The sequence below is a fragment of the Amblyomma mixtum genome, chromosome 8 (assembly GCF_055824585.1).
Source record: "Amblyomma mixtum isolate Tamu chromosome 8, ASM5582458v1, whole genome shotgun sequence".
Taxonomy (NCBI): domain Eukaryota; kingdom Metazoa; phylum Arthropoda; class Arachnida; order Ixodida; family Ixodidae; genus Amblyomma; species Amblyomma mixtum.
This window is the reverse complement of record NC_143019.1, coordinates 105,503,650-105,531,293: the sequence shown is the minus strand read 5'-3', so window position 1 is coordinate 105,531,293 and position 27,644 is coordinate 105,503,650. Positions and strand designations below refer to the sequence as shown.

General features: G+C 48.6%; 1 protein-coding gene across 1 annotated transcript; it reads left to right on the top strand.

The window, feature by feature from the left end:
* Positions 1–3,934: 3,934 nt before the first annotated feature.
* Positions 3,935–27,422, top strand: LOC149333783 (ras-related protein Rab-1A-like). The gene is made up of 8 exons (XM_089556112.1): positions 3,935–4,048; positions 6,803–6,875; positions 10,627–10,797; positions 12,055–12,102; positions 19,509–19,604; positions 22,208–22,339; positions 26,622–26,803; positions 27,323–27,422. Exons 1-8 carry the CDS (start codon positions 4,026–4,028, stop codon positions 27,420–27,422), a joined length of 825 nt encoding a protein of 274 aa, XP_089412238.1. The 5' UTR covers positions 3,935–4,025.
* The last annotated feature ends 222 nt before the right edge of the window (positions 27,423–27,644 follow it).

The following is a 27,644-nucleotide window of genomic DNA, read 5'->3' as shown; positions in this document are numbered from 1 at the left end:
AGCCGCGGCGGCTAGAAATTCTTTGGAGGAGAAATTATAGAGGCCCGTGTACTGTGCGATGTCAGTGCTTGTTAAAGAACCCCAGGTGGTCGAAATTTCCGGAGCCCTCCACTACGGCGTCTCTCATAGCCTTAGTCGGTTTGGGACGTTAAACCCCATAAACCAACCAACCAAGGTTCTCTGCGTGAAGGTTCTCTTTTTACGGATATGAACGGGTATAATTTGTGGAAACAGCGATAAATGGAAGCATTTCAGGCTTCCTGTTTGAGTAAAGAAATTTGTGTCGAGTTCAGTCCATACCCACTCGGATTTATCTGTACTAAATATGATATCAAAGCGACATTTGTATAATATGACGTTACCCACTTGCATTTATCTGTCCGAAATGTGATGTCGAAGTGGCGTTTTGTATGATATGATGTTGCATACGAAGACTGCACAGCAGACAGGTGAAGGATACTGGTATTTTGCTTGATAAGTGAAGTAAAACATTTTGTCATCGGATCCACGTTTCCGACAGACAAACGAGAGAGAAGGTGTGGGATTGACGAGGGTTAGGAAGGTGACTAGGTCGCCGTATGGATTATAAGGATGCAAAATTGAAAAACAGCGCATTTTGTTTTTAAACATACCTGGAAATATGTTCCAAATATTTGGAACGATAGCCGTGGGGCTAGTGAACTGGTCCAGGACAAAAGGAAACACATCAGGCAGCCGTAGTGAGCAAAATAAAATGCGAATAAAAAATAATGGTAGGTTTTCAACGTAGTTAAACAGAGTACACGTGCGAAAGCTTGTGTTTAGCCTGATTGGCTCATGGCTTTGCTTTGCTGGGTCGTCTGCACGTCTGGTGGCAATATTACTCTCGGGTTAAGCTCTGATTGAGGTTAAGCTTATCTAATCTGTTCGCGCCGCAGATGTGTTGATGACGATGACAATGTGCAATTCGAAGCGCGAGAATGTGTGGCAATTTAATAGGAGGCGTCACCTGTAGCAGTGATAGCATAGATAACGCCTCCTATTAAATTGCCACACATTCTCGCCCTTTGCAATGCACATTGCCATCTTCACCAAGTTCCAGCTGCTGCGCGAACAGATCAGTTCAGCTTAAGCAGTGATAGCATAATGAAAGAAAAAAGACAGTGATAGCATAGTGTTCCTCTGCAGTGCCAGCGAACGTGATCAGTGCTCGCCATAGCTGGTTCGAAACCCAGTCGGCAATGTTTATTTTATTTCTGCACATTCAAGGTGATGCAAGCCACAAGATTCTTGGGAGGGTTTTATCCTGCGAAGAAGTGCTTTCGCACTGAAACGCTGCATAAATCATAGCCGAGTAATTGAAAAAAAAACTCAGAATTATAATGAAAAGCACAGAATAAAGATCACGAAACGTTAACAAACAGCAAAAGTATACGGGACGTGGGGAGTCAGGGCGCTTTCTGGATGCTAACAAGTTGCTAACTTGCAACTGAGCTTAAAGTCATTCCCAAGTATTACATTAATAGGCACTGTGTACGAGGCTTTTTCTCTGGGGAATTAAACTAAGCGTTTGCCGTATACATTCTGACACTCACGAAAGTTGAAACTTTTATTTAATAACGGTCTTGTATTACGGTATGGTCCGAAGTAGACGACAGCTCCGTGCGATAATGGTGGGTTTTTGAGAGGGCTATACAATGCAATGACAACGCGTACCACCGTGAAGTGCTGATTAGCGATGTGAATGGTTAGAAAAGTTCATTTGACATTCACAAGAAAACGAGGAGTCCCAACGGGCAACCTACAGAACACCAGACAGGACGCATATCACAACTAAAACCATGAGAAAAGCACACTAGTACATAAGAAATTAGATCAATATATAAATGTAGAAAGATGATGTAAACATGAAAATTATACACAGTGAGCTTGGCGATATGAGTAATGAAATGAAATTACATTCATATTTAGAGCGAAGGCATGTATAATGTGTTTTTAAATTTATACAAAAATGTACAGTGAAGCGTAGTATTTTCATTGTGAAACATACAAAGTGGCAGTTATGTCGACACATTATTGAACTAAGAGAACGGGAGTACCCGTATTTCGCTCTAATATGGCTAGCTCATCCACTCTGAAGATGCGATGCGTGCAACTGTCAGCAGCATTGCTAGCCTTGATGAGGCAGTTCCCTACCCAAAGGATAGGCCAGTTACTTTCTTAATTTAGTTGTAGCTCTTTCGGTCTTCGGTTGCCGAAGTCATCGTTCTTGTGCGGATGTCTTATTCCGCAGGTAAACAACAAAAATTCCAAGCAGTCAGCAGCGCAGGGGGCCTGCACTCAAGATAGGGCGGCTGCGCCCGCTCAGCTGGGCACCAAAATAGCGTGGCTGCCGTGGCAACCCAGAAATGACAACATTGGCGATTAGAAGGCGGCGGCAAGTGATGGCGGGAACCCTGCACTGCCATGAGCCAGGCGGCTGTGTAACCTGTAGGCTTCCTATTAATTGGGCGCTTTGTCGAGGCGAGGAAAGCAACAGACAATATGAAAAGACACATTTCCCTTTGTGTATAGTACTTTCGCGCTGTCTCCTTCTCACCGTGCTCTTTGTCAAAACATAATGCTGCCTCGGGCAACTTTATACCTTGATATGAAAGCAACACGATGGTGGCTTTCTCGGTCCTTGCAGTCAACAGAAAACTTTCGCATGCGTTTCGCCAATCTCTACCGCAACCTCGAGAGTGTCCGATGACGCATGAATCACCACGACATATTCCATTTCATTTTTTTTTCATTGACTTATTTTTCTACTTTTGCCATACAATTACAAAACACTGTTTGAACCCATAGCCAGAGGGTAGTGGGGGGTTCAAAAATTGAAATTTATTTAGGCTAAGACACAGCACTTATGTGGAATCAAAAGTAAAATATTATAAGCAAAAAGACCAAAATACACTAGTTCGCGTGTTTTAGTGCAGTTAACAAAATCTAACCGAAGCACGAAGCACCACAGATACAAACCGAAAACAACTATCACATTGGTCAAATAAGGGACATGAAATATGTTTTCATTGTTTTACGGGTTTCCTGAGACTGCTTTACCTCTTGTGGTAAACCATTCCAAATCTTGGTTCCTGCAAATTCCACCAACTGTTCGCTGTAATCATTATTACTCGGTGGAAGATTAAAATTACCGTACATGAGGGTTCCCGTAAGTCGAAATGAAAAGCGAAACAAAGAGGCACTGAACGGGCGATTATATTTTACTACATTATTTATGCAGTTGGCTTATTTTAGTAAGCGTAAAAGATCGAAAGGATATTCAATCATTGCAACAGTGGCCTACTTGGCTCATTGTGTTTACTATGTGTTATAATACGGATAGCTCGTTTTTGTAACCGGCGGGTCGGCTAAAAATAAGAGTTATATGTCGAACCCCATTGTTCTACACAGTATGTTAAATGACGCTGATATGTAATTACAGGTTGCGAAACGTTTTTTTTTACCGCGATAACCTCGGTTTCATTGTTTTGTAGCCGGCGGATAGGATAAAGATAAGAGTTATATGTCACATGCCACTCTTGACATTGATACATAATTACTAGTTGGAAAGCGTGCTTTTTTTTTTACCGCGCTAACCTCGGTTTCTTTGAAGCTCGACAGAAAACGCAACTTTTATAGTGACACGCGTGTTCCGGATTTCCGCACATTGGAGCCAATATACGGCGCTATATGTAGTATCGGGGATATATTTACAGTGAACAGGCTCCAAAAAGGGCTGTGACCAGGTTTCGCCGCGCACCGTCTTATCGCTCCCGAGGAAAACGCTATGAGCAACACCTCGTGATAACCCGTATTGAAGCACACCGAGATATAATACACAAAGCAGACTTATCGTTCTGTCACTTCTGGCAGCCCAGCTCCCCTGACGGGCCGATTTTCCTTATCGGTTGGCTCTGAAGTCGTGCTCGACGACACGACGAGGCATCACCGATGGTCGTCAGCTCTAACGTTTCACAAGCGATGCACCCGCCGACGAGCACGAAATGACTCCAATGGATCCAGACTAGTAAGTATACTTTCCATTTCTCTTCACACAATTCTCTCAGAGATTATTATGACCTGTGACCTGTCGCGCGCTTTGCCGATAATTGCACTTTGGTGAGAGGCCGTCGGGAGGCAACGAGGCGCCGATGGAATAGGAAAGCATAGACCATTAGGGCAGTAACTCAGTTGTCGGTGTTAAGGACATTTTGTAGTCTTTGAGAGCTCAGGATTTTACAGGTATGTACTGGCAGGTAGCCGCTGTTGTGTCCTTAGGTCTGCCCACGGTCGTACCGGCGTGGTGCAAGTGATCTTTCAGTAACCACTCAATGCATTTGATTCAGCCATTCAGGCTAGTATGGAAGCAACGCTATGGGAGAGTACAAAGTGGCCTGTAGTATACGATTACACTGCTATTCCCTCTCATTCATGCGAACACAAGAAATAAGGTCATTGGAGAGGGTGGTCTCCCTGCTATGCATGGCCACAGCGTTATCACAAGTGCAGCTCCCGCCTTGGCTAACTTCCCTTATTGGCTTGCGTGGTCAGCTGTTTATCTATTCTTCTCTATAGCAGCAACGATGACAGCGAAGGCGGAAATGCCACTTCTTGTGCGGCCCATCAAATGCGTGCTTCCGAGAGTCCAGGCTGGCCGCCGCAATCTTTTTGGACGGTTTCTAAGGCGTCGTTCCCGGCAGTGCAGGGACAGTGAAACCGCAGTGCGCATTGAAAGTAAGGCGGGAGCGGCAGTGGGACAACCCGCACAACTTGTACCGCTCACGATGGCATTTTGCAGTTAGTTTAAACCTAAGCGACATAATGTATGAGGCCCAGCGTATTTTTTTAACCGCCGCTATTGTATTTGTGGTGTTTTGTTTTGGAGCGTTCTTGTGTTATAGCGACAGGCGAGTCACTTGAAGGGTGAGAGTATAACATCGAGCTTAAGTATTTTGAAGGTGTGGCCTGCAATATAAACTTCGGTTCTAGTACTACATACAGGACGGTGCATATAAATCGAGTAAATGATTGCACAAAATAAAAAAAACTTAAAAAAAAACACAATATAAAACACAATATAAAAATAAAAAACATTTTTTCCCGTGACTGCGCTCAGAGTATTTTCAAATACTTCTTAATTACCTACATATCCAAGATTAATCATGCAAAACCCTTACTTTTCATTTTGGGTCCGAGTGCATTCGTTAAGTTGTAGAGGGGTATCAGAGACAACCGATGCAGGGTTTTGTGGCAGCGTCTCGTCTTCGTGGCCAATTTAGAGGCCCATTTACAGTGCGATGTCAGTGCACATTAAAGAGCCCCAGGTGGTCGAAATTTCCAGAGCCCTCTACTACAGCATCCCTCATAGTCTAAGTTTCTTTGGAACATTAAACCCCATAAACCAAACCATTTTACTGGCATTTAAACAAAGCCCGAGAAATATGAAAAAAAGGGCACCTGACTACGCTAACGTGCCAGCACATTGTAGCGCTCCCAACCGTTTTGATCCGTCTAGCGTATTCCTCGTGCGTTAAATTGTGTGTAAATCATGTATAATTTACTATCCTATAATTAAACCAAGTATTAACATCAATGCAAATCTGAGCTGGGTCAGGAATTACTCTGATCATATCCCAATTGTCCATTTCGAATTCCATTCCGAAAAGCTACTGTTGCGATAGTTTCTAGAAGCTTGATTTTATCACCACCATGGTAACAAGTGCAACTCAGAAACAAGTGAAAGTTTTAAGATCAGAACTAAACGGTCCACATTCATTCTTGCGTTATTTTTTCTCCTAAGTTATTTCGTCTCAAGTCATTTTTCGGTGGTCTGTAGTGTGCACACATTTCTGAGTGATGAAAAAACTTATCTATGCTGCGCCATTAGGACTGGCGTCCCTCATTAGGCCTAACACTATCCCGATACCTGCAAGCAGGATCTGTGCCAACAGGCCGACGCCATTAGAACCAACAGGTCTGACACCGACAGGTCCATCACCATCAGGCTCATCACTATCAGGCCCATCACAACAGGCCCAACAGGCCCATCACCGACAGGGCCAAATTACGGGTTCCTTCAGCCTTCAGACCGATAGGCTGAAGGAATTTTTGACTAGGGAAGACAAAGCTATGGTCTCTTAGATTAGAAAGATACAATACCAACTCTATCACAGACATCTTTGTCTTTGCCTGTTATTCTGCGCAGTAAAGTGTTTAGCAAATAATTATTGCAGCATGTGTGAAGACAGTTCGTGATTGTAGCATAGGAGTTACCACTGCCTGGAAAAATGAAACACCTACGGCTTTAGCAGTTGGCCGAAATTCTTGTTGAATAACATTCGTCCATAGTGTGTATCCAGTTCTTGGTTTTCTTCCCGTGATACATGCCCTATCCTAGCGTTCACTTATATCCTGGCAGAGATTCTAAACTGCGACCATAGCCTCAATGAAATCTAAAGAAAGGAACAACAGCACCGTTTCAAAGCCACCGTCTGTGTTATAGAATGCGATTGTTGACCACTTACCGCATTTCGCAGCCCACTGCTGTACTGAAGTAACAATACGATCCAACATTTCTCTCGCACCTAATAACGCTGAGCCCGAGATATCTGGAATTCGTTTATTCCTGTTATTATGTGCCGAAACTTTTGTTTGAGAACTGGAAGCGTTTTACCTGCGATGTGAACAAAATGGCCGGCACATTTCCTTGAGAACTTTTATACTAGCATTTTTGTTTCATGAGTTAAATTGCTTACACTAATTTATCACATTTTTTTTGCAGTCACTACGTATTTAATATTTTGCTTGTCGGAGACGTAGGAGTGGGGAAGTCCTGCTTGTTGAATGCACCGCTGGTGAGTGTTTGCTCAGTGATTTCAGGCCTCTGCAGCAGGCCCCTAATGCACAATGGTTATTAAGTTGTAACATAATCGTTCGTTAAAAAATTTTTATTAGTTGCTACGTTCAGAGGTCCTCAAAGCATGCCTTGTCGGCCTTGTATATACGTTTTCGCATACGTTTTGCTCTTGCATTTTATAATGATTTTCATTTCACTTCTTCATAAGAATTCAATACAGAAGCTATGTGCAATGTAAGGATTGAAGCAAGCGCTTCTTACCTTCACGACTGCGAAGAAACCTTTGTTTCCAAAATAAAACAGGCTAGACTGCAGTGCTACCTCTTTTGGCGAAAATAAATAGGCCAGTACATCAGCGCGCGATGTAGGTTTATATGACAAAAAAAAAAACATAGGCAGTGCACGCAAGAACTAAAAAGACTTAACATGAGAATGCATAAACAGGTACAGAAACGTAACAAGTAGTAGTAGTAAGAGACCTTTATTCGGCCATAATTAACAGGCCGAGCATGTCGACCGCCTGGGCGACCAGAAGTCGCTGTTCATCCTCCCCTTCAGCGCCAAGCCAGTCGAGCCAGGTGGTGATGGATAAAGAAAGTGGGGGGTAGGAACCTGACTGCTGAGCAGCCGAGCAATAAAAGAGGCAATAGGGCAGGTCCGCATAGATACAGGGGCAGTTGGGACAGGAAGGGTCTGATCGATAGCGATGGAGAAAGAGGCGAGACGGGGTGATGACTGCATTCATTTGAACGTGCTGAAGAAGGCGAACCTCCGGCACCGTGAGCGATGGATGAGGGGGAGGGTAAAGGCGTTTGTCTAGGCGGAGCTCGAGGTAGACCTCTTTTATGGTGCGGCGAAGGGTGAGTCTCCCACCGTCCTCCGAGGGCTTGGGCCAGGGGATCAACGGTGCCCGGAAAAGTGTGTCTCGGGCGAGCTGATGGGCCAGCTCATTGCCGTCAATCCCTGAATGCCCAGAGACCCAGCGGAGGAAAACGATGGAAGGCTGCAATGCGGAGACCGCTCGTTCGACCTCCTGTTGGAGAGAAGGGGTTAGGGTGCGTTTCTGTATGTGGTATATAGCGGCTTGTGAGTCTGATTAGACTGTGTACTCTTGAAGAGAGGGATGGAGAGCAAATGAGTGAAGGGCATCTGCAATGGCGAGGACCTCGAGGGACAGTGCATCCGGAGGGTGTAGATACGGCCAGCTGGTGTGGGTTTCAGGAGCGGGGAGGTGGGCATGGTACAGGGCCTAGCCGCAGGAACCTCGAGGAGCCACGAAGGAGGCATCCGTGTAGGCTACACCCTGGGTATCAAAGAGAAGGGAATGGTGCTGCGCGGCCGCATGACGACGGCCGGCGTGCAGGACGGGGGACATGTTGGTCGGGAGGGGGAGGACACTAAGATTGGGAGCAGGGGTTGGAATAGGAGAGGTAAAAGGGGCGATGGGAATGGGCGAGATACCCGCTTGAGTCAGTAACCACTGACCCTGACGGGTAAGGGAAAGGCGGGCAAGCCGGGAGTCACGATGGAGAGAAAGAAGAGAACGGAGAGGATGAAAGAGGCCTGTGGCAAAGATCTTAGTAGTAGAGGTAGTGATAGGGAGGTTGAGAGCTGCCTTGTAGAGGCCCACAAGGGCAGTCTCGAGAGTGTTGAGTCTGATTGAAGGAAATGTAGGGTGCAAAGTACAAGACCTTTTTGAGGGCCAGCGCGTGGGCAACTCGGCACGCGTGAGCCTCGTGGAGACCTGAGCTCCGAGTGACCACGCGCCGGAGGAGGAGGTGAGTTACGGAATGGCAGGTGGTGACAGCGTGGTGGAGGGCTTGCACGTTCTTGGCCGCATGCAAAGGGAAGCCAAGAACTTTGCACTGCGTGACGACAGGAATGGGAGAGCCAGAAAGGTGGAGAGAGACTAAGTGGTTGTGTGAGCGCAGGTATGATGAATGGTTGAGAAGGAGAAGCTCGGATTTTTCAGGAGCAGGAGAGAGGCCAGCGGTGGTGAGAAAGGAGTCAATGAGATCTAGGCCGCGTTGCAGGGTGCCCTGTACGTGACCGGGAGAGCCCGACGAACACCACAGAGTGATGTCATCGGTGTAAAATATATGATGCTAGTCGGGAATTTCAGCTAGCTGGGAGGCGAGAGGGGCATAGTAAGATTGAAAAGGGTAGGAGAGAGAACAGCACCTTGAGGAGTGCCACGGGTGAGGTGGTGGGGGTCGGACAGATGGTTGTCTACTCGAAAGCGAGCCACACGTTTAGAGAGAAATGAACGGATATAGGAGTACATGCGAGGGCCACAGTCCAGGGAGTCGAGTTGGGAAAGGATGTGGTCGTGGCAAACACTGTCGAAGGCCTTGCGAACATCGACGGTCACAAGTGCGTGAATTTGAGTGGGGGTAGGTGACAGAAAGGTGTGCTGGAGAATCAGAAACGTGTCTTGTGCACAGACGCGGCGTCGGAAGCCGATGAGAGAATGGGGGAAGAACTCCCTCCCCTCGAGGAGATTAGAGGCGAGTCAAGGCCATTCGCTCAAGGGTCTTACCAACGCACGATGTCAGGGAGATTAGGCGGAGGTTAGAGAGAGAGGGAGGTTTGCCCGGCTTTGGAATCATAGAAATGATGGAGGAGGTCAAGGAGCTCGGCAGGCAGCCGCTGTTCCAGGCCTCATTGTAGGTATGAAGGAGGAATTCTTTGGCGCAGTCAGGAAGGTTGCCAAGTGTGGTATATGTAATGGCATCCTCACCGGGAGCCGAGCGTGTAGCATTAGCAGCCAGAGCCGATTCGAGCTCTCGGAGAGTGAAGGAGTGGTCCAGATCGGGGTTAGGTCCGCCCGAGTACATCGGGTAGGAGGGTGCCAGAGGGGGAGGGAGGTAGAGAGAAGCGAGCTGATCAAAAACATCAGAGGGAGTCCCCTGAGTGAGGGCTTTAGCTAGAGTGGGAGCAAGGGCAGGCTTAGTGCCAAGGAGTGATTTGAAGAGAGACCATGTGGATCGCGAATGTAAAGCAGAGTCAAGATGGTCACAAAGAGCACTCCAACGAGAGTGCTCGAGTGAGGCGCAGTGGGTGAGTGAGTGAGTGAAGAAACTTTATTTCCGCCAGAAGAAGACCCGTGCCCCTCCGGGTCCGCACGCAGGCGTCCGGGGATCCGGGAGGAGAGTTGGGCATTGTGGGGTTGGGAGCGAAAGGAGCGTTGAAGACGTTTACGGCGACGCCATAAACGGAGAAGATGAGGATCTGGGTCTGGGACTGTGTGACGAGTTCGAATGCGGCGGCTACTGGACGTGAGCGCTGCAGTGATGCGCGACGTCCAGTCGTCGTAGGACTCTAAGGAGTCGGAGGCGAGATTAGTGCGGAAGGCGTGCCAGTCAGTGTGAATGACTTTATAGAATGATGTCAGTGCCAATAAAAATTTCAAAATCGTGTGTGCCACTTCACTTCAGTTTTCAACTGAGTTTTAGTAACACTAAACGCTTTTGCAAGATTCCCTTATTTCATTACAAGTCTTCAAATGTTTATCATCACTTTGTGCGGTCTCACTACAAAATCCTATTCTTTTCTTCGTACTTTCGATGTTTTGATTGTATTGCTGTACTGTGAGGTGCCTTTGAATGTTGTCGTAGTGTGAATAGTATTTTTAAAGAGTTCCTTGTTCTCCACTGACGAAGTCACTTGAGGTAGCGTTTAGCACTCCCTTTTTTCGACCAAGTGTGGTAAGCAGATCTTTGAATTCCATTTCCCTTCGAACTTTCCAGGCAGGGGAAAAGGCTGCAGATAAAACAACTGCAGGGAAGCCAACGGAAGTGAAGACCAATGGGCCACAGTGCACAGCTGGAGCAGGCGAAAGCGACGGATGTGGAGAGGAGGAAGAGAAAAGTAAAGGCATTTGCATGGGAGGCGGTTACCGAAAAGCCCGAGTGAACTTCGTAAGTTTGTGGCGAACTCCTATTGAAAAAAAAAATAGGTACGCGAAAACGGCAAAGAATGCTCCGAAGAAATCATGAGGGCGATGCGAATACTAACTCTGGAGTCTACTGAACGAAAAAGACGGGATGAAAGGCAGAGAAGGGAAGAGTCCGCAGCTCTATATAACAGTCAATTCACGAGAAAAGTTGCCTTTAGATACGGTCGTCAAAGAAAGAAAAAGGACAAAAACAGGGCTGACAAGAGAGAGTTTTCGTAAAAAAGTTATATGCCTAGACACATGCACCTTTTTGCCAAACAGAGACATTCATGAAGCGCCGGCAGGTTGCATGTGATGCTTGCAGACAGCGTAATCTTTTATATCTCACTGAGATGCATGTCACTGTGTCAGTGTAGAAATCTGCATTTTTAAAAATGCAGCTCACACCCCATAGAATTGCAGGACCGAGCAAGATTGTTGCCAGCCCAGGAATTGGCAGTGCAGTCGCGCTCCCTCAAATGGTTATTCAAAAACCAACTTTTGGGAAAGTTGTTCTCGGTTGTTTGGGGAATGTATGGGAAGTATAGGTTTGCTTGGATAAGTATGTTCTCGAACAAGAGGACCAATCTTGAAGCGAACAATTTAGAAAGGAAGAAATGCTCCCCAATAAATAACCAGCTTTTTCTGGTGAGAAGCGCACATTTAAAAAGGATTGCTTGAGTTCGCTCTGCACCGTTTTACGAGCAGTCGAAGAGCATTGAAGTCAGTCTGTCCCTCAGAGGGACAACAACGATCGCTGCATTTCTCCTTCAGTTCAGATTGTGCCGGTATATTATTTTCCGATAAGAGCCTGCAACATCATCGTCAAATCAGCTGAAATGCTTTTCGTTAAAAGATAGTCATTTTGAGGCTTTCTTGCACAAGCATGTCCTACATCACGGTCAAGATATTTCATCGTAACCTTTGGTCAAAGTTCACCTCCCTAACTCGCAACACCCTTTAAAAAATTTAGTGATGAATTCACAGATGTGGTGCACTTTAATACGTGTTAGAGTACAAGGGAGCGTCAAGGATTGGTATCAGTAAGCAAAATCGAGGGCTAATTAGGCTATATTTAGACAAGAAAGCTTTTTAAGGTCTATACTTTTTGGCACCTGTTGGGCCATTCGACGGCAGTTGTTTCTCTTCTGCCGCTTACAAGCAGTGGCAAATGTATTTAATATAAATCGCTTTCAACTGCCACTATCAGCCGGTTGTGATTCTTTTTTTGCTTACGCAGAAACTAAAGACAATACAGCTATACGGCCAAACCGTGAAACTGCAAATTGTAAGTAATGCTTTTTTTTAATGCGTTTCATGACATCAAGCATTCTCGCTCAGATGTGTCCATTAGAGGAAGATCTACAGAAATGGTGCAGAAAAATTTCTTAGAGCAGTTAAGACTTTCCATGCTTTGAATGCGACAGCAATTTTTTCTACTTCCTTTCATTTTTATTATTTTAATGTTTTCTCTTTCTTCGTAACCAGAGGCCGCATCAGGACGCTGTATTTTCTTACTTAGTACCTGTTCATCGCACTCTCTATTTTTTTTTCGTGTGGGTCGCACTCCCTGTAATAATTTTTCTATGTGTATTTTTCTGCTATGTGCTTTGTGTTTCTCATTTCCCTGTTTTGTGCCCACCCCTAGAAAAGAGGATGCATTAACAAAGTCACTCCTGAAGAAGATCGGTCTTCCGATCGAAACGTCGAGTCGAATAGATTTTTCCTTTAACGAACCGTATACTTCGATAATATATATATATATATATATATATATATATATATATATATATATATATATATATATATTGTAGCGAACCACGACGGCCGCGCCTGATACCGCCTAGGCCGATCGCTCTCAGAGCGCCGACGACGACGAAGCGTCGCTAAAAGGCGAAGTGTCGCCGCGCAGCACGAGATCGCTTGGGTCGGACTGGCCGTCTTCTGCGCTGCCCGCCGTTCGCTCGCCGCTTTGTGTCGCCTGCCGTGAACACCACGCCCTGTACCATTTGTGCAGAAACCCCCTTTCACTTGGTGGAGGTGCGGATTTACTGCCTTCTTGGCACTTCAAGGCCGTCCGCTTCCGAATTTCACCATGCCTCAAGATTCCGAACAGCCGCCGATCCTTCTGCCACACACTCCTGCCCCACAGCCGCCGACAGTCGTCTGCGCTGGAGCTTTGCGCCAGCGCGACCCCGCTGTCTTCAGCGGTACCGGGGACCACGACGTCGAGGACTGGCTGGCCTCGTACGAGCGGGTCAGTACCCACAACAAATGGGACGATCCCCTAAAACTGAACAACGTCATTTTCTATCTGACGGACGTTGCCAATCTGTGGTACCGCAACCATGAGCCTGACATCACTTCGTGGTCCGCCTTTAAGCAAAATTTCGCGGACGTCTTCGGCCGGCCTGCGGTGCGCAAGCTGCGTGCTGAGCAACGCCTGCGTGCTCGGGCGCAGCCGCCTGGTGAAAATTTCACCAGTTATATAGAGGACGTGGTGGATCTGTGCAAACGTGTGGATGCTTCGATGCCCGAGCGCGCCAAGATCGACCACATTCTGAAGGGCATTGACGACGACGCATTCCAGATGCTTCTCGCCAAAAATCCAGCCACCATCGTCGACGTCATCGCACAATGCCAGAGCTACGACGAACTCCGTAAGCGCCGTCTTCTCACTCGCTCTCCACTCTCTCCACCGGAGCCTCTGGGCGCTTTGACATCCGGCTCCGACCAGTCGCTACTGCTGCCCCAGATCCAGCAGTATATTCGCGAAGAAGTTGCTCGACAGCTGTCTCTCGTCCACCCGAGTACTGCCGCTTCCTCTTCTCTTGTGCCTTCGCTGCAGCGCGTCATCCGCGAACAAGTGGCCGAAGCTCTTCCTCCTCCCCCTGAAGTTCCTTCCGTCCCTCCTTTGACGTACGCCGGCGCCGCAGCACATTATAGCCAATCCACCCCTGTGGCAGCGCCCTTGACGTACGCCGCCGTGGCTGCACGGCCTGCGGTGTTGCCACCTCGTCAGCCTGTTCTGCGCCCGGCACCGGCCCCACCAGCGGCTTCGCTTCCTCCTTCCCCTTCGCCATATTACAACCCCTGGCGCACACCAGACAATCGTCCGATATGCTTTTCATGTGGCTTCCCCGGACATGTGGCCCGCCACTGTCGACGCCGCATGGTCGCCCCTAGAGCGGTTGCGCCTCCTGCCTGCTCACCTCAGCGGCTCCGTTCTGTTCCACCTCCGGAGCCCTACGCCAGTGACGATCGTCCGTATACGACCCGTCGATCTCCGTCCCCACGTCGCCGTTCACTTTCACCTATGCGCCGTCGCCCTACATCTGCTGACGAGGGAAAATAAATTCCGCAGTTCCCGAGGCAAGAACTGCGTGCTCTTCAAACAGCTCAAGGCCTCAACTTTCTCCCGCGAACATTCTATTGGTTTCCGTCGATGGTTTTTCTGTGTACGCGCTTGTGGATACGGGTGCTGCTGTGCCTGTCATTCATGAGAGACTGTGCCGTCGGTTACGAAAAGTGACGACTTCATTTTCTGGTTTGTCGCTTCGGACTGCTACCGAAGAGAGGATCGCACCTTTGGCCGCATGCACAGCGCGGGTCGTCATTGCCGACATTTTGTACAGTGTTGAGTTCGTGGTCCTGCCGTCTTGTTCCCACGACGTAATTCTCGGGTGGGACTTCCTATCAAAAAATAACGCCGTGATAGATTGCGCCCGCGCAGAGGTAGCATTTTCTGTATTGTCTGACGAACCGGCCGACGACCACCATTCCCTGTGTCCGCAGAAGATCACAGTAATTGAAGACGTCGACATCGCTCCGGAGGCTTCAGCGCTGGTATCCCTCTCGTGCCCTGCCACACCCGCCGTCGCAGTTTTCTTTACGCCCTCGTCTTCCTTCGTACATCGCAAAAACCTGCCGCTGCCGTACGCTGTTCTCGATGTTCACGGAGGTCTCGCGAAAATGCTTATTTATAATCCGTCTCCATGCCCGCTTACCCTGCTACGTGGTGAGACTCTTGGCTCAGTTCAACCTGCCCACCTTCTCTCTGACCTGGATGCCCCTGTGACCTCCCGCAGTTCCTCCATCAATGCTCTTCATCCTGATTCGGCACCCGATCCGTTGCCCGACGCCTTCTTCCAAGCCGCCATCGACGCCGCTCTTCCTTCCGCCTACCGGAAGCAGCTCTCAGCTCTACTAAACACGTTTCACTCCGCTTTCGACGCCGCCCACACACCTCTAGGCCGGTCTTCCACCGTCGCTCATCGCATTGAGACCGGCTCTCACCCGCCTTTTCGCCAGCGGCCATATCGTGTGTCGGCGGCAGAGCGCCGCGTGATTAGCGAACAAGTTGAAGACATGCTGCACCGTGGTGCCATCCGACCGTCTCACAGCCCTTGGTCGTCGCCGGTGGTACTTGTCAAGAAGAAAGATGGTTCAATCCGATTTTGTGTCGATTACCGCCGCCTCAACAAAATTACCCACAAGGACAATTACCCTCTTCCCCGCATCGACGACGCTCTTGACAGCCTCCAAGGCGCTGAGTACTTTTCGTCCCTTGACCTACGTTCCGGCTACTGGCAAGTACCGATGGCTGCACCTGACAGAGAAAAGACAGCATTTGTTACACCCGACGGCCTCTACGAGTTCAATGTGATGCCGTTCGGTCTGTGCAACGATCCCGCCACATTCGAAAGGATGATGGATAACATCTTGCGGAAGTTGAAATGGCAGACCTGGCTCTGCTACCTGGATGACATTGTTGTCTTTTCCGCCGATTTCACCACACACATTGCACGCTTAAAGCAGGTTTTGACTTGCCTGACAGACGCCGGACTGCAGCTGAATCTCAAGGAGTGCCACTTCGGAGCTCGGCAGTTGACAATATTGGGGCACATCGTCTCCAAGGAAGGCATTCTCCCTGACCCGGCCAAGCTCCGTGCTGTGGCGCAATTTCCTAAGCCGGTTTCGCTCAAGCAACTTCGAAGCTTCATAGGTTTGTGTTCTTATTTCCGGCGCTTCGTACGCAATTTTGCGTCCATCATTGCGCCGCTGACGAAGCTGCTTGGCGGGACCAATGACATATCTGGCTGGTCGGCCGAGTGCAACGAAGCGTTCGCTACCCTGCGCCATCTTTTGACTTCGCCGCCAATACTCAGACACTATGACCCCACAGCACCTACCGAGGTCCATACGGATGCGAGTGGCGTTGGCCTCGGAGCTGTCTTGGCCCAGCGAAAAAACATGGTTTTGAAGAATACGTAGTTGCGTATGCGAGTCGCGTGGTTACCAAAGCTGAATCCAACTATTCCGTTACGGAGAAGGAATGCTTCGCTATTGTATGGGCGCTAACGAAATTCCGGCCCTATCTATACGGCCGCCGGTTCGACGTCGTCACGGACCACCATGCGCTCTGCTGGTTATCGTCGCTTAAAGATCCATCCGGTCGCCTCGCTCGGTGGGCTCTTCGCCTTCAAGAGTTTGACATCCGCGTCATCTACCGTTCCGGCCGTAAGCACATGGACGCCGATGCTTTGTCTCGGTCTCCCCTTCCCAGCGACGCTGCCTGCTCCTCGGCGACCGATCCCGTGCTTTCGTCTCTTACCATCGCTGATATGCCGGCGGAGCAGCGAAAAGACCCGTGGCTTGCGTCCCTCATAGACGCCGTGTCTTCATCACAAAACGTTGCGCCTTCTAGAACTTTACGGCGTCAAGCTCCGCACTTTGCCCTCCGGGACGGCCTTCTATACCGCCGCAACTACATGCCTGATGGTCGGCGGTGGCTTCTCACGATCCCCTGCCATTTTCGATCTGATTTTTGCGCATCTTACCACGCTGACCCTCAGTGTGCGCACGCTGGTGTGCTGAAAACATTCAAACGAATTTCTCAGCGCTACTACTGGCGCGGCATGTACGCCTATATTCGAAAATACGTCCGATCGTGCATCGCCTGTCAGCGGCGGAAGACTTCCACTCCCCGAGTGACCGGCCCCTTACAACCACTCCCATGCCCAGCGCGTCCTTTCGGTCGCGTTGGAGTTGACCTTTACGGACCGCTTCCCTGTACGGTCTCTGGGAACCGTTGGATTATCGTCGGCGTCGACCACCTCACCCGGTATGCCGAGACAGCCGCCCTTCCTGCTGCAACTAGCCGCGAAGTTGCTACGTTCCTGCTGCACCATTTTGTTCTTCGTCACGGCGCGCCGCGCGAGCTGCTCAGTGACAGAGGCCGCGCCTTCCTTTCCCAAGTCGTTGAAGCACTGCTTGCCGAATGTCGCATCGTACATCGAACCACCACTGCCTACCATCCTCAAACTAACGGGCTGACCGAGCGCTTCAACCGTACTCTCGGAGACATGCTCACGATGTACAGTCTTTGTCAAAAGTTTAGAGCCCAGGGGGTTTGCTTCTAAGCCTTTCAGTCGGTCTCCTATAACATTCGTGGTAGGCCTACCCATTGAAGGAGGCAGGAGCAGAAATCTTCTTACCTTCAGCAAATTTGGAGCGCTGGAGATGCATTACGAACCAGACTGTGTGCTTCAGAAGCAAACCCTCTGGGCTCTAAACTTTTGACAAAGGCTGTACGTCGCAGCAGATCAGACTAACTGGGATGCCGTCCTCGCTTTCGTGACATACGCGTACAACACCGCCACGCAGTCCACCACCGGCTTTACCCCTTTCTTCCTTCTGTATGGGCTTGAGCCGTCGTCCACGATGGACACCATATTACCTTATAATCCTGACGCCTGCGAGTGGACGCCTCTCTCCGAAGTCGCAAAGCATGCAGAAGACTGCCGCCAGTTGGCGCGCTCTTTTACCTCCGACTCCCAAGGCCGCCAAAAGCATCGCCACGATAACGTTAGCAGGCAACACGTTTATCCGGTTGGATTCCTAGTTTGGCTATGGGTTCCCGGCACACCACCCGGATTGTCATCTAAATTTCGCACAGAATACCAAGGGCCTTATCGCGTCGTCCAGCAAACGTCGCCAGTCAACTACGTTGTGGAGCCGCTCAACCCCTCTTCGGACCTGCGCCGTCGCGGTCGGGAAACCGTCCACGTCAGCCGCCTGAAGACTTACTACGACCCGCTCCTTTTGCCCTCGCCATAAGTCGCCATGGTGGCTCCTCTTCGTTCCCCGGGGCAATTGTAGCGAACCACGACGGCCGCGCCTGATACCGCCTAGGCCGATCGCTGCCAGAGCGCCGACATCGACGATGACGAAGCGTCGCAAAAAGACGATGTGCCGCCGCGCTGCACGAGATCGATTGGGTCGGACTGGCCGTCTTCTGCGCTGCCCGCCGTTCTGCTCGCCGCTTTGTGTCGCCTGCCGTGAACACCACGCCCTGTACCATTTGTGCAGAAACCCCCTTTCAATATATATATATATATATATATATATATATATATATATATATATATATATATATCGCCTAGGCCGATCGCTGCCAGAGCGCCGACATCGACGATGACGAAGCGTCGCAAAAAGACGATGTGCCGCCGCGCTGCACGAGATCGATTGGGTCGGACTGGCCGTCTTCTGCGCTGCCCGCCGTTCTGCTCGCCGCTTTGTGTCGCCTGCCGTGAACACCACGCCCTGTACCATTTGTGCAGAAACCCCCTTTCAATATATATATATATATATATATATATAAAGTGTGTGTGTGTTATCTTTTATTCAACAAAGCAGTGGATTCCATTAAAACATCAGTAGTAATGCAGGCTCTGCGTACCCAAAATGAGGAGGCAGCTATGTAAATACGCAACAAGTATCTGCAAGGACTGTTTAAGTGTCCTGGTGCCCAAACCGGAAGTGAGGGAATACCAGACAAAAAAAAGGGTTGATGTGCTGGACATCAACTATCAATAGTTCTTCACGAGCTGCTTACAGAAGGCGTTCAGACGGTCGGAGCCGGAAGAGATTAGCATGCCAACTAATAATCAATATTTTAGTCAGCTTAAATTTCTTCGTCTAAGTAACCCACTAGGTAATCTATCTGTCAATTGTCACGTATGCTTCATGTTCAGTTACTACAGGAGAAATAAAATTAATATAAGGGAAGTTAAATTTAACTCATCTTCAATTAAAAGAGAAGTTTGCGACAGGCAGCGAAACACTGGATAGTAGAGAGGGCTAGGCCTACTTCGGTTAAGCTGTAGGACATTTGCACTTTCTAGTTATGATGAACAGCTTTCAGATATCCTTCAAAAAGAGGGCATACAATGGATTTCATCGCCCCATGAAAGGCGAACCTTGGAGGCAACAAAATGTTTGAAAGTAGACAAATATAGAAAGTAGAAAATGTGTCAAGGGCTGCAAAAAGAAAAATTATGCGTGTAACGTTGCACGGCAAAGAGTAGCTTTGAATGGAAACAAACTCTTATTAATGATTTAAGACCATTTATGACGAGGGGAAATTATTCTTTGGCTGGACACGTAATGTCGATAAATGATGTTTTACACAGGAAGAGATCTGCAAGCGCTAGAGGAAAAGTGAAGTGAAAAGACTATATTAGGAAATTTTCTGGGACAAGCGAGGGAAAAGCCGTTCTTTTTCCTTATTCTTACTGCCTTTCCCTACGTCCGCTTCCGGAACGAAAATGCACAAAATGTGACTGATAATGATAAAATAACAGTCACACTTCGTGCCGATGTGTACTTTAAACGCAATGAAACTTTTTCCAGTGGACCACTTCCAATGAGTTGGGCTTCCTGAAGATCACGTCGAAATATTGGATAGAAGAGCATGGCGTTATCATAATGTACGACGTCACCGACCAGGTATGATCTTTAGCAGCTGAATCATTGTCGATGCCATGTATTTGACGCTGAGCATCCTCATTGTGTGGCGATGACAATCGAAGCCATTACTTTAGGGGCAACGCATACAGGAATGCTCGAAAAGCACATTTTCCAACGAGAAATAATAGTTTACGAACCGAATTTTTTCATGTATCGCAAGGTTTCACTACAATAATCAATATATCTGCAGATCTCCTCTTGAGAATCTTGCTTTTTTGCTATTAAATTTTTTACTACCGTCAAAAACTTCTCCATACTTTTTCTATGTTAGTCCCAACTACTTGATACGAGCGATGAAAAAACTTTGCCAGGTGTCGGAAGAATTGACCATTAACTTCAATATTTCTATAAGGGAACCTTACAATGTTCTCCAGTTGCCTTGTAATAAAAAATGATGTCAAATGATCCCGGACATGCTTTTAAACATCTCGCTCTTGCGCCCTCCTTTGTTGGGAACGTCACTTTGTTGGAAAGCATAAAAAGGTTATTAGACCTAATCTGCATAGTTAAACCGTGGGTGTAGTTATTAGACCTAATCTGCATACTTAAACCATGGGCGTAGCGCAAGGCTGATACGCCGTGCTTCTCGCTTAAAATGGCCACTCAAGCCCGGCCTGGGGTGAGCTTAAGTAGACCCGTGGTCGTGATGAAGAAAAATTATTCCTTGTTCGGCGTTCGAAACCATCACCACCGCCTGTCCAGGGCAGTCGCTCTGCCAGTTGAAATGACCAGATCAGATTGCAGATGGTAGGGTGAGAGCGAATTGATCAACTGGAAATGGGAACAGTGCAATTCTGCTCTTCATTTACCAGTACACTGGACGGTCTGCAGCGTTCAAAGTTGCAGAGAGCAAGCTTCACTGGGCCCTGGAACCGTTTACAAGGCAGCAGCAGACGTTGATTGCAGATTAGGGCACTAGAATAGTTACAAAACTATGCAGAAGAATGCGCCAGCAAATAGACACCTGTTAGAAAATGCACTGCGACAATCAATACTTCTCATTTTACAATTCTGAAAAGAGCATTCGTAACTGCTTTCCCGATTTGGTCTAATGTTTAAAGGGAACCCTTCGAGATGAAGTCGAGTTTTGATGAGGGAGTATTTAGTGATTAGCATCCACCCAAGCTCAGCCACATGGGTTAACAAGAAAACGATGCAGGTCGCTTTATTCCGGGCCCCTGCAAGCCTAGTAAGCTGAAACATGTAAAGAAAAGACTGTGTAGATGAACTGGAAACGCCCATTCTGTTGAAATGGGCAAGTGTACAAATAATAGTCCCCAGGAGAATTGCGTCCTTAATAAAATGTTCTTCTAACGATTCATGACTAAAGACTTAAGCTCATCCATTGCAGTTTGTCTTTGTTTTTCTTTAGCTGTCATCTACAATCGTTGGAAATTGTATTATTCGCCGTTTCAAAGCCACTTTCATTTTCGCGTCGGTCATCGCTTTCCGGACTGCGTTCAACCATGTGACAGCGCTGAGGCTGAGATCAAACGCCACAGCGCTGTTTGTGCGCGAGGAATGTGCGCGTAAGTGGACGTGCATGCTTATAAGGCGACGGTAGAGTGCGAGCTGATGTTCTCCTTCGGGTGTGGTAATAGAGGGCTACGAAGTGGACGTGGCTTGTGGTAATAAACTATTACTACCTCTACCAAATAGCTTTCTGTATGTAATGCGGATCATGGTGTGAGGATGTGTGAGATTGCAGGTTGTATTTAACACAAACACTAAAGGTATAAGCAATAAACGAGGCGGCTTTTAATAGGAAAGGAAACCAATTTCAGTTTGGGCGCGAAAAGAGGAAAGAGACAAGAGAGCAAAGCAACAACACACGGAAAAAACACACAGGAGAACAGAACAAAATCCTCGCGAAAAATACAGGAAAAAGAAAGTCAAAAAGGGAAGGCACACTACTTGTCTCTCATACGAGCATCGAGCGGGGAGGACTGGCTGGGTGTCGGCAGTCAGGCAGTCCCTGGGCGTTCCAGTGTCGATGCACTGTTGCCGGCGTTTCCCCGTTGGCCTACAGCGCTACCGCAGCGTCAGCGTCTGTGGGCTCTCAGCACGGTTCCCAGGTCTGGTATCCCGGAAAGGCCACGTAGGCGCCAGAGGCGGCCTGTGTGGAACAGCTGACGGATGGACGGAGTAGAGTGGCGCCTGGGCCTGGTGGTTGAGGCTCTCGACGACGAATGTCCGGGTCTGGTGGCCCGGACGTCTGCGGCTGAGGCCCAAGCCCGGAACTCGGGGAGCCAGTAGAACTCGTCCACGTCCGTCGCCCACCGCGCTCTTCTCTTCTCTGCCACGTAATCCTCTTCTACCTGTCCCGGCGTACCCCTCCGCACGAATTCTCGTGCTTTTTCTTCTTCTGCCTCACAATCGACGCTGGGTGGCGCTATCTCCTTACACATGGTGACTGCCGGAAAGCAACGTCCGCGATTTAGCCATTGTCCAATTCGCATCGCCTGGTAAACACACTGCGCGGTAGATTCTGGAAGTTTCGTGTCGTTCCTAGCATCTTACTGTTTACGTTTCTCTGGCCTTGAATTTTCCTTTCTAAATCGTTAAAACATTTTTCGCCGTAGGAATCCTTCAACAGCGTATACCAGTGGTTGAAGCTGACTGAGCAGTGCGCCTGCGAAGATACCAGGGTATTTATCGTCGGCAACAAGAGCGATTTGGTAAATTGGAGAGCGGTTGACTATTCGACTGCAGCGGTGAGTGCAGTTTCGCTGTATAGAACTTTGGCAGGTAATGCAATCAATATTTTCTGCTGGAAAGCTAGGCAAAAGGCCACGAGGGCGCAATTATTGTGCAGTGTCTTGCCGTATTGTCATTTAGGGTAAGTGAATGGTAACCTCTGTTTTCTTTCTTTTGCGTTGAGCAGCATGGACTGTCGTTCTCCAGCACAAGAGGATGAACACTGGTCGTTTTCACATCAGAAACATGTAATGCTGTCTATGTTGAAGCCGCTAACTTTTGTGGTACCCCTTTAGTTACGTCCCCGCAGGGGGGCGTCTGCAGCATGCAGACGTTGGTGATTGGCGACATTACGGGGCTAACCCGAGCATCCGCAGCGACATCCCCGCAGGGGGATGATGGTGAACAATGCGTCACCACGGACCCGAGCATCCGCGCTTAGCCGTGCGTGGCATCGCCGTGTCCGGGGAAAAGGGGATCCTGGTGGTTGAGCCGATGCCGAGCATTTGGACCCTTAAGGCCCCTTGGCGGAGGCAACACACCACTTTGGCCCCAGCTTCCTGTAGACGGCACCTCCGGCCTGACCGAACCGGAGGAAATCGGCAGTCACCTTTTCCTGTCCGCCCCTCTATCTTCACTTTCCTATTTCCTTTCTTACAACTTTCCTGTATCCTCCTCTCTTCTTCGTTTTTTTCCTCTTTTTCCTGGCGGCGAGGGTTAACCGTGTGTGACCAACTGCCTTGAGTTGAGTCATATTAGGTTATAGTTAAGGTGTACAGCTGGCGTGGGCAGGACTTTCAAGTTCCTGTCGCGTCCCCTTGTTGGACTCCATGGTGGGTGGCTGGCACCATGACCGAAAAACTTCAATTTTTTATGGCTCCCCCCCTTTCCAAACCTGATCGCTCTCTCAAAAGGGGGCGGAACGAAGCAGCAGACGTTTTCATGATAAAGAAACCAACTTTCACTAAGTTTCATGTCATACACAGTAACTGTTTGGTTTTGTTTTATGGGGTTTAACGTCCCAAAGCGACTAAGGCTATAAGAGACGCCGTAGTGGAGGGCTCCGGAAATTTCGACCACCTGGGGTTCTTTAACGTGCACTGACATCGCACAGTACACGGGCCTCTAGAATTTCTCCTCCAAAGAAATTCTAGCCGCCGCGGCCGGGATAGAACCCGCGTCTTTTGGGTCAGCAGCCGAGCACCATAACCGCTGAGCCACCGCGGCGGCTCACACAGTAACTGTGAAGAAAAGCAAGCCCGAATCATATCCCCAATTCTTGTTACCAAATGCCTTACAGATACCTTGGGGCCTGGCTACAAGGTATCCAAAATGTCCAGCGGCGACCTACTCCTTGAACTACGCGAGAGCATCCAGTGCTCGAAACTCGCAAGCATTGCTTCTATAGGGGACATCTCTGTCTCCGTTACTCCCCACCGATCCCTCAACTCAGTCAAAGGCGTGATCTCAGAGGCTGACTTTATCCACCTAACAGAAACTGAAATGCTTCAAGGACTATCCGAACAAAATGTAATTGGCTCCTTGTGCATGAGCACAAGTGGCGCGGAAGGCCTACAGGGAAACGGCGAGACTGGGGGTAATGTAGCCCTCGCTACAAAAAGTGGGCTAGATTCGAACCGCGGTCGTAAGACGTTGCCGAACACTTCGAACCGTCTCTCAAGCGCTTTATGATGGTCTGTAGTTTTATCAGCAGGTCAGAAAAGGCGTGGTAGCAGTAAGCTTTATAGTCGGCCTTCGCCTATACCTGTGAAAAAAGGGAGAGAACATATGTAAAGAAAATGTGCAATATTTAGGTTCGTTCTTGCTGAGCTACTTGACTCACGCATTATAGTGGAAGCGACTCAAAAATTCTTAATTGCGGTTGTCGACGATGTAGGGAAAGACGTTACCCCATTGCATTTATGAATAGAAAGACTTTAGCAAAGCGAGGGCCTGCTGAATTTGTTATTTTTGCCGCGTCACGTGGCATAAGTTGGTGGCTCTGTGAGAAGCTGTAAATTCTCACTGCGGGATCTATTATACATCCGACATACCCAGAAGCAGTACCAGGAGTCTGAACAGGACGAGATAGACGCACCGGTGGGAGAATAAAGGGGCGAGAACTGAAATAAGCGTGAGGGAGTAAAGAGAGGACAGTGAGAAAAGGAAACCCGTCAGAGAGGATAGGATGAATGTGGCGAAGGCTGAGGCGAATGTGATCATGGCCGGAGTGGGCGAGACCACGGGCCGCCGCCGCGGCTGCATTCCATCGCGTAAGTCGTTTCCCTTAGCCCAGGAGGCAGAGGAACCCGTTACGCAGCCTATAATCAGTGCCACCGAGAATCTACAGGCCTACAGACAGCCAAAGCAGACATACCCCATACCTCACAAAACTCTAGACAGTGGTACCCCTCACTTTACAAACCACAGTGCCCACACTGTCGAGAAATAGCCACGGCTTTCCACATAGTGTGGGCATGCCAATTCACTCACGCTATTAAGTGACCTCATAATCCCAACTTGGTGTAGTGGGACGCCATTCTACACGGCGAGGGCCCTGAACAGATTCAAGCACTAGTTGACAGAGACTACCCTGCGGCGCAGGCCAATGGGCTCCCGGAATGGGCGCACCACCGAAGACTCCGATAATTGTCATTCTTTCAATAAAGTTTTGAATGAATCATTTCTGCTGTGTACAAGGTACGAAAGCGATGCGACGGCTTGAAGAAGTGAATTGTTCTCACACATTCGGGCTTTCGCCAGCTGGCACGGCTTAAAGCCGGCACCTCGCGCTCGTTGCTTCATTTGCACTTCCAGCGAACGGTAAGACGGTTCAATACGTAGGGTGGGTCGAAGACCCAATTGTAAGCAGTTCACCCCAGAGAAGCCGACCCCCAAGTCATGGTAAAACTTGTACCGTTTGTATCACCGCTGGGTACCGAAAAACACTGGGGATCGCACGCCGCTGCCCGCGCAAGCGGGGCAGATGCGGCCATGCTGGCCGTAGCGGAACATGTGGCGAGAGGAGCAGAGAGGGAAAAAGAGCATCATTGAAATAGAATGTCGTATTTAGTGCAGGTGGCCTTGGTCTGGCCCCGAGGTAAGGGCGACTTCCTGGGCCCACGAAACGAGTGCCAGTTGGATGCTCTTGTCTGGCCTTCTGTGGAGTTGGTTCCATCGATCCTCGGAGGGAGCTGGCAGTAAAGTTCGTGGGGGCGGGTTTCCCGCGCAACCCCAGAGGATATGCGCCTTGGTGGAGATTTCTGCCTGGTTACGATTCTGGCAGACGGGGTCGTGTTCCCCGTCTGTGACGAGTGAAAGTCTAGAATGGCCAAGGATGGAGTGTGTCTGCAACCTGCGGAGCAAGGTGGCTTGCTATTCTCGAAAACAAGTGTTTTGTGCCGTCACCCGAATCGAGTGACACGGAACATAGTAAAAGGTTTTCATATCGAAAACCGGGCATTCATAAGGTTCTGGAAGGCAGAGATATTTTTAGGCGATGAAATGAAAACCATGTTAATCGCTTCCCACTCACGTGGCGTGTGATTGTTCTGAGTTGTTGGTTGTTTTCTGTATATATTGAAACCTCTGAATAAAAATCTTCAGCTGCAAGTCAGCGCTGTGTCCCCTCCTGTGCTGTTTGCTAGCGGCTGAATTTTTCCACATTAAGGCAAATTTCAGCGCAGCCTCCAGATCGGCACCATGGCGTGGTCGCAGTGTATACAGCAACTAAAAACACCTCATTTCCCTTTTTTTGACAACGCACAATGTCAGTTCTTTGGCTTGATACTTAAGCTGCTTTGAAAGCAGCTATGCCATCTGGGTGACTTCCCATCTTGAGCTGCAACTGAAATTTACACTGCAGAGCGATAATTATACTTGGAAGTTCTCTCGTACACTTTTCTTTCCCAGTCCTTCCTCCCTTCCCTCAAGGCGCGACTGTGCTGGGCACTGATATTTTCACAGTTGCTGCTTCTTTTTCTTTATACATAGCTAATTTATTCCGGTTTTTCCGTAATTGTCGCCCTTCAGAGCTACAAGTAAAATCGACAGGCCAGACTCAAATGCCCCTCGACAGTTTGCGGGCTTTGAATATGACTATCGGGGTGGTTTCACTGCTTCAATGTTTTCGGTAGCAAAGCTACCTTTCCTGCTATTTAAAAGCACTCATTCGCATGAGCCTGGCTAGGCTGATAATGATCATGATGATTCATGAGCACGAATACTGTCGCGAATAATTAGACGGGGCTCGCCTTTTTCGCAAAAGATTATGCCTATATGGATGCTTTCTTTCCACAGGCCATTGCAAAACAGCTAGGAATCAGGTTCTTGGAGACAAGTGCCGTAGAGGGCATCAGGGTTTATGAAATGTTCCGGACAGTGGCTTCAGAAATTAAGGGTCGACTGGTCCTTTCGTCAAGTGGCACAGAAGGCCACAGAAGTGATGTGAAGATCGTAGTCACCGAAGACATGAAATTCAGGTGATGCGTGCTTCTTTTTTCAAAAAGTTGGCACAGCCATTTTTGTTACTACTGTGCACTATTTAGGGGCAACAATCAGCCGTTATGCCAAACATTCGTGATGCAGATCTCGCTACCGCATATTAATTAGTTTTTTTTTCAGTACCATCAGAAAAAGTCGGTCGTAATGTTAAACAGAGGTAAATTGAAAAGCTGGGCTCTTGGAATGGAATTTACGGAGAAAGTAGCGCGAAGTACGATTACATATTGTGGACTAAATATTTATAAACGTTTCGTTGCGATAAGTGCTCCAGTCGTGTATCATATATCTTAGGGCTGGACCGCTTTTTATTGCGAAAAAAAGGCGACCTAAAAATGATTTTAAAACGCTACAGATTTTGCCTGCTGAGCTTTTGTTTTGTCACGTGTTGGAACTGAATGATCTTGCATTTGTTCTGGAACAGAGCGTATGCATTAATTTTCTATTGCGGGGCCAGCCTGGCGTTACTGATTCATTCGTGTTTTCATTTCTTGTTTCAGGTCGTGCGTTTTTAAGGTCATCCTCATTGGAAGTCCACGCGTGGGCAAATCCAGACTTGTGCACCGGTTACTGGTGAGAGTAATTCTCTGTAACATGTAGCGATTTCGAAGTGGAAGGGGTTCGAGGTGAGACGCCTTTGTGTTGGGCCGCGAATCGGAGCTGAACGACTTCAAAGGAGAGAAAGAGTTTCGAGCACTTCTTGCGCTCTGTTTAGCAGCGGCAGCTACGATCTGTATCGGACACCTGTCCCTACATTGCCAGCTCCTTCGCATGGCTGGCACTACGCCCGCAGTATGAGTCAGCGTTGTCCCATTATTCCTA

What these genes read in the sequence shown, in the direction of transcription:
- LOC149333783 (XM_089556112.1), top strand. Translation starts at nt 4,026, where the DNA reads ATGACTCCAATGGATCCAGACTA. An exon ending in GAAAAGCCCGAGTGAACTTC is followed by an intron (nt 10,798 to 12,054) that starts GTAAGTTTGTGG and finishes TTGCTTACGCAG; the next exon opens with AAACTAAAGACAATACAGCT. An exon ending in AAACCGTGAAACTGCAAATT is followed by an intron (nt 12,103 to 19,508) that starts GTAAGTAATGCT and finishes AACTTTTTCCAG; the next exon opens with TGGACCACTTCCAATGAGTT.